This window comes from Tupaia chinensis, unplaced genomic scaffold (genome assembly GCF_000334495.1).
Source record: "Tupaia chinensis unplaced genomic scaffold, TupChi_1.0 Scaffold000495_1, whole genome shotgun sequence".
Taxonomy (NCBI): domain Eukaryota; kingdom Metazoa; phylum Chordata; class Mammalia; order Scandentia; family Tupaiidae; genus Tupaia; species Tupaia belangeri.
Genome location: NW_006160007.1, coordinates 1200764 through 1208222, shown reverse-complemented (window position 1 = coordinate 1208222; position 7459 = coordinate 1200764). Strand labels below are relative to the sequence as shown.

The following is a 7459-nucleotide window of genomic DNA, read 5'->3' as shown; positions in this document are numbered from 1 at the left end:
GGTTACCACCTGTGGCATGGGGCCAACCTGAAGCCTTTAAAAAAAAAAATTAATTAGAGGGACCAGCAGTTAGCGTAATGGCTATGTCGCTGGACTCCCATGTAGTCGACCGCGGTTCGAGTCCCAGACCCGGTGACTTAAACTCACACTGGGTGCGTGTGCATGTGCACTCAAGATCCTGAGAGGAGAATGAAGGAGTAGGGATTGCGGCGTGGCTATCCCCCCTGGGGGGTGATTTCTTGCTTTCTGTCTCTCTATCTCTCTCTGTCTGTCTGGCGAGCACATGTACCCTATAACAAAACAAAACAAAACAAAACACTGTCCAAAAAAAAATTAATTAGTTAATTTTATGAGAGAGAGCATAAAAGAGACAGATATACTCAACAGGATCTTATCATGCCATGATCCTCACCCTGCCAGCCTTTCAGCCAGCCAGGAGCACAGGTGCACCCAACATGTTCAGGATCCAAACTCTAGACCTTCTCATATGACTCCAGTAACATAGTGATACTCTACTGCCTGCACCCCTGCAGCTGGGCCACAATGATGCCCTTATGTTCTGGTAAGTAGGGTATGGCCACGTGACAAAGCTGGCCCTGATCAAAGTAGGTCCAGTTCTACTTCAGGTGCCACCTCGATGCTAGAGAGTGCAAAATGGGGCAAATATATGTCCCCAGATAAATAAAAATATGGCCCCCACATTCTGACATCTAAGTGAGGGAGGAAAGGCTTTCACTCTTACTCTGAATTGCTTTCCCTGGGTTGGGAGTCCCCTGACACAGGTACTTATCCTCAAAGAGGTCCAACTCTGATTTGGCAGTTTAGCTATGAAATATGTCCCCCTCGAACAAACATTGTATTGATTATCAGCTGGGAGCTGGCCGCTCTGCCACAGCTTGTGGTTACAGCAATGAATACAACACAGGTTCCAGCCCTCAAAGGATTCTCGTAGTATAATCGAGGAGGAAGGTGCGAGAATCAGCACTTACAAGCCAGCATGAGAAGGGAGAAAGCTCCCGGCACCATGGGTGCACAGAGGAGGGGAAGCAGAGAAGAGAGGCCTCTGAATGAGAACAGTCAGAGAGGAGCGAAGAAGTAAGCTGGAATGAGAAGACTGAGCCAGGTAGAAGAAAGAAGGGCATTGCAGGCTGAGGATCCAGCATATCCAGGCCTGATGCTGCTTCGCGACAAAGTGGGTCTCCTTGCAAGACTGTGCTAGCTTGACGTAGCATGAGAGATCCTGGAACGAGAAGGCTGGGAGTCTGGGTGCTGTACTCGGCATGGTTTCTGATTCACTAGGGCTTCCCGGACGATAACGGGCAAGGGCTATGTGAAATGAGATGATCTACGTGCATGAGGCAGTCAACAGATGCCAGTGACTCGGGAAGGGGGAGAGAGGCCCCCCAGGGGAGGTGACAGTATTCTTACCTCCTTGTCATAGTGTGGTGTTTAAGAGCCTAGAAGCAGCCACTGGCTCCGCACAAAATCACATCTGTATAAATAATCTTAGAAATGCCATTTCAAATGAGATGCAGACTTTACAGTGATAAAGTTAGCAAATAAAAATAAATACTGTGTGTGGCAAGGGCATGGGAAGAACACGCATTCTTATACGCTGCTGGTGGGAGCACAACTGGGTCAACGTTTCTAGAGGGCAATTTGGCAACATGTGTCAAACTCCTTAAGAAAGTGCTGGATGCAGTGGTGAGCCTATGGTCCCTGGAGGCCAACACAGGAGGACCATGAATTCAAGGCCAGCCTCAGTAACACAGTAATTTTCTCAAGAAATTAAAAAAAAAAAAGAAAAGAAAAGTGACCACTCTTTGGGCCTGCAATAGAATCTAGTATTTCATCCAAAGAAAACAACCAGATATACAAATATTTACGAACAATATTTATCATGGATTTATTTAGATGGTTAAAAAAAATGGGTATCCTGAAATATTCAACAATAGGAGATGGGCTAAACGAATTATGGATTGGCCCAATGATTGAATACCGGGTAGCACTATAAACAAGGCTTGCAAGAAATAATGATTTCATGAGAAAAGGCTTACAATATAATGTTTAGTGAAAAGATCAGAAAACAATGCTCTATTTACAGACAAATGCTAGAAAGAAAAAAATGCACCCGTACACATCGGCTGTATTTACAGTCAGTTTCTGGGAATAAAAGCACACAGACCCATCACTAAATATAAATGACTGAGAAAAACAACAGGGTGTTCAAAATGGTTGACTCTACATGGAAAGTTTCATGAAGCTCTTGTTTCCTTTTATGTCTGTTTTTTAGCATTTTTCATATTTATGGAGATGAGTATAGTAATGCTATAATCAAAAAAAGTATAAGAGAGCCAGCCCTGTAGTTCAAGGGTTAAGGGAGCTGGATCCCACACTTTCACTGTGGTTCCAATCATAGTCCTAGAGGCTTGAAAAACACGCCAGATGCAGGTGTGTGTATGTGTGTGTGTGCGTGTGTGCTCAAAATCCTGATGGGAGGGATTAATGGTGGAAAACGGATTGTGGAGTGACCATGCCCCATTGGGAGGGTGCTTTCTCTCTTCCTCTGTCTCTCTCTTTTTTTTTTTTTTTTTTTTTTTTGGCAGCACACACACCCTCTGGCAGTAAAAAAAGAAATGCATAAGAAATGCTATTTCTTACTTCATTATTGAATTAAAATACTAGGGTGTGAATGCAGCGGTCCTGGTTTAGTTGCATATCTTTGGTGGCTCTCTTGGTCTCCCACATTTTTCCAAGTAGAAATTAAGAACTAGCCCTCTGGGGACCAGCACCTGGCATAATGGCTATATCTGGACTTCCATATAGTCGACCGCGGTTCGCGTCCTGGACCCAGTGGCTTAAAACTCACGCCGGGCGCGTGTGCGTGCGTGCCTAAGATCCCAAGAGGAGTATGGAGGAGAAGGGATTGTGGCATGGCCATCCCCCCTGGGGGGTGATTTCTCGCTTTCTATCTCTCTTTCTCTCTGTCTGGTGAGAACACACACCCTGTGGCAAAAAAACTCTCAAAAAAAAAAAAAAAAAAGAATTAGCCCTCTGGATCCTCAGAGATCTGCTAGATGCTCAGTGACCCCTACGCTCAGGAGTTCTATATCTAATTTCAGGAGCAGGAATATGAAGAGTGTGTGCTTGTGTCCACCAGAGGCAGTCAGAGCAGAAGAGAACAGGCAGAGGTGGGAAGGCTTTATTCTGGGACCTGAAAGAGGAGTAGGAATTGTGGTGGGCAATGGGCAGAAAGCATTTCAGAGTGGGGAGACGAAGAAAAAGTTCAAAAGTGAGCTCAGTAAGATGTTGGGGGCAGAAGGGAAAACTGGGCAGAGTGGCAGGTTTGGGATGTAGAGCAGCAGGTCACAAAAGCAGGTACATTTGGTTCGTGGCTTCCTTGGAAAACTGGACTGAGGTACTTGGTTGGGAAGGAGCACCCAATAGAGAATGCAACAAAAAGTACTTTCTTAAGATTAATCCTGGAGAGGACCAGCAGTTGGCGTAATGGCTATGTTGCTCAACTCTCATGTAGTCTACCGTGGTTTGAAACCCGGACCCGGTGGCTTAAACTCACGCCAGGTGTGTGTGTGTGCGTGCCCAAGATCCCGAGAGGAGAATGGAGGAGAAGGGATTGTGGTGTGGCCATCCCCCCTGGAGGGGGGGGTGATTTCTTACTTTCTGTCTTTCTGTCTCTGTCTGTCTTTCTGGCAAGCGCATGCACCCTATAGCAAAAACCTGTCAAAATTAAAAAAAAAAAAAAAAGAAAGAAAGAAAAGGAAAGATTAATCCTGGGATGGTGTGCAAGATGGTTCAGAAAGATCCCTGAAGCAGATAAAGGTTTTTAATTTATTATATCTACATACCCAGAGACAAATACGAATACCAGCAAAAGGCACTCAACAATAAAACATACACCACTAAAAACAGTGGCTGCCAGCAAACTGCAAAATAAAATGGCAGCTGAAGTCAAAGAGGATCAAATTCCAAAATAGTCTACCAACTGATGTGCAGAGACTGAGTTTGCCTGTGCTTTTACTGTTTGTATAGTTTCTTTCTCTTTCACTTTCGCTTCTCATTTCTCGAACATCTGGAATATGACATTGTGCCCATCTTTCCATTTAGAAATTTAGTAGTACATTATTTTACAGATGAGGTTTTCTGAACTGAATGTTATATGGGTCATTTCAAATATAATTTAAATAACTCACGCCGGGCGCATATGCGCACATGCCCAAGATCCCAAGAAGAAAATGGAGGAGAAGGGATTGCAGCGTGGCCATCCTCCCTGGGCGGTGATTTCTCGCTTTCTGTCTCTCTATCTCTGTCTGTCTGGCAAGCGCATGCGCCCTATAGCTAAAACCTCTTCCAAAAAAAAAATATATATATATAATTTAAATAAAATTTCCTACTCAAATTATTTTAAAAAATGGAGGACTATCCAATGGCCTAGTGGTTGAGGGAGCCAGATCCCACATGGCCAACCACTGTTTGAATCGTGGTTCCAGTGGTTTGAAATTCAGGGTGCTGAATGTGTGTGCATGTGTGCCCCAAATCCTGAGAGGATAGAGAACGGGGGGAGAAGGAATTCTCCATGCCCCACTGGCATCTCACTCTCCCTCCTTCTTTTTCTCTGTCTCTCTGGGGAATGCATGTGCCCTCTGGAGAGGAGCAGGAGAGTGAGGAGGAGGGTAAGAACATTCCCTGAGGCAGGAAAGCCAGCATGAATGCTCTCATGGGTATGTAGGAAAGGAATCAGGCTTAGGCACCGCTATTCTTTGGTTGGAGTAAGGATGTTCTCAACATCTCAGGTAAAGTGCTTCTCAGATGCAGCATCTAGATGGGCCTAGTCTTTTGGAACTGATTAGCCATCAGAGACCTCTTCTGTATGGAGAATTTTAGATTAACCACAGACGCAAAATCTGGGTTAGCAGGTTGAATAATGAGACTGGGAGGCTTGTCTGTAAATAGGTCACCTTCTAAATTTATTTTAAGTTTTTTTGTTTTATTTTGTTTTGCCATAGGGTGTGTGCACTTGCCAGAGAAAGACAAAGAGCAACAAAGGAAGGAAAGTTAAAAATCACCTTCCAGGGCCAGCAGGTGGCATTTAAAGGCAGTGGACTCCCACATGGTTGACCATGGTTTAAGTCCTGGACCTGGCTTCTTTTCTCACTTTCCCTCTCTGTCTCTCTCTTTTCTCTGGTCAAATTGGAAAATAATAATAATAATAAATAAAAAGTCAAGATAAAAATAATTCTTTAGAGGACCAGCAGTTGGCATAATGGCTATGTCGTTGGACTCCCATGTAGTCGACCGCGGTTCACGTCCTGGACCCAGTGGCTTAAAACTCACGCTGGGCACCTGTGCATGCGTGCCCAAGATCCTGAGAGGAGAATGGAGGAGAAGGGATTGTGGCATGGCCATCCCCCCTGGGGGGTGATTTCTCGCTTTCTGTCTCTCTGTCTCTCTCTTTCTGGCGAGTGCACGCACCCTATAGCAAAAACCTCTCAAAAAAAAAAAAAAAAAAAAAAAAAAACACCCTTCAAAGGTCGACCTCCTGTTACTGATTATAACAACAGATACATCTCCTGTAGGCGTGGCCTATGCCAGTCACTGACAGACCAAATGTGCATCCAGAGGCCATAGTTTAGGGTCAGGCAAGCATCGTTGGCCTGCGGTGCTTGCTTACAAAATTGCCAAACTGCACATTTTTTCACAAATCCTTGCAAAGCAAGTTTCTGTGACTTTTCTATGTGCTGCTCTGTTTGCCTTTATTTGGAAGTGTCTAGTCTTTGTGCTAATCCTTGGGAAATGACGAGGATTGCCTTGAAAAATTATTAGCATCAGTAGGCATAATGGGACACAAGGTTTTGTAACCACACGCCAAAAAAGAATAAGACATCAAATTCTAGAATGACCCTTTTTCGTTTCAACCCTTCAGCCTCCACTGCAGAGAGGTCCATTCCAACTGCTCAGATGAAGCTGAAAAGAGCCCGACTTGCAGATGATCTCAATGAAAAAATTGCTCTCCGGCCAGGGCCCCTGGAGCTGGTGGAGAAGAACATTCTCCCTGTGGATTCTGCTGTGAAAGAGGCCATAAAAGGTAGGTTGGGCAAAAGTCATGTCTGTCATTGGTGCTCCCTAACTCTAAGGACAGCCAGAACCCTTGACATGCTAGTGACGTGGGGTTAAAGCCTCTTCCTAGACAAGAGTCATTCTGTTCCCCATAACCACAGGTCCAGAGGAAGAAATGCCCACCCACATTCTCTTTAAGATCAAGTCAACATAGAGCAGTTTTGCTCTAGTCAAGCAAGTCGGAGACCTCGAAACATCTTCCCGAGTCCAGTCACTTAGACGCCATGGTCACAGCCCTCTTTGGCCTTTCTTCTTTTTTTAAGCCTATTTGCTTATTTATTTCAAGAATGAGAGAGAAAGAGATAGCACCTCTGTAGGGCCTTGACACAGCATTCTAGCCTCAGCCTCAGCCAGCCTTGGACTATAGGACAGGCATGGCCAGTGTACTCAGGGAGGTCTCTGGACATGAGCCTGGCACCGTCCCACATGTGACAGCCTTGTAGAACGTTCCACCTTACATATCGCTGTGCCACCATCTAGCTCCCTAGCCTTCCTTCTTTAAAGAAGGTGGGTCAGTACTGTGGAAAGAGTACTGGCCCAGAACTGGAAGACCAAAACTCCAAGCTCGTTTAGCTTCTCCATGCTCCGCTTGCCCAAGTTGCTTCTCTTTGCTGAGGTGGAGATGACAACACTCACCCTGCACGCCTCACAGGCTCTGGGGAACGAGGCGTGTGTCGTTCAGCGCACGTGAAACGCATTGACAGCTCTCGGGTGTGCTGTGAGGTCAGAGTGCAAAGGCTCAAGGAGGAGACACAAACAGTAAGACTGTCATAGAGTGAATAAAATCACTTTGTAGATATTTTAAACAACTGCCACCAAGTGGACCTGAATACCCTGCAAGTACTGAATTCATTTGTGGAGGGTTTGGAGTGGAACCTAGGGAAACTATTGTAAAAAAGAGAAAGGGGAGCTCAGCATTCCCATAGCAAACCTACTTTCTTCCAGTTGTGCCCACCAACAGCTCCAAGAACTATTCTTTTTTTTTTTTTTTGGAGAGGTTTTTGCTATAGGGCGCGTGCGCTCGCCAGACAGGCAGAGAGAGACAGAGAGACAGAAAGCGAGAAATCATCCCCCAAGGGGGATGGCCACACCACAATCCCTTCTCCTCCATTCTCCTCTCGGGATCTTGGGCACGCACGCACACGCACCCGGTGCGAGTTTTAAGCCACCGGATCTGGGACGTGAACCGCAGTCAACTACATGGGAGTCCAGTGACATAGCCATTACACTAACTGCTGGTCCTAATATTCATTTGTTTTGACATGTTGTCAACCAGTCTGTATGGTGTAAGTATTATGGAACTTGTCAGTGAATTTTTTTTTTT

At 45.4% G+C, this 7459-nt stretch overlaps 1 protein-coding gene across 5 annotated transcripts in view; it reads left to right on the top strand.

Moving 5' to 3' along the window:
* MYOCD (myocardin) overlaps window positions 1–7459 on the top strand; it is a 134840-nt gene that overhangs the window by 66253 nt on the left and 61128 nt on the right. For all 5 annotated transcript variants that reach the window (XM_006156501.1, XM_006156500.1, XM_006156503.2 and 2 more), the window contains one exon: window positions 5942–6103. In XM_006156501.1, coding sequence (XP_006156563.1) covers window positions 5942–6103 — 162 coding nt within the window. The remainder of the gene's footprint in view (window positions 1–5941; window positions 6104–7459) is intronic.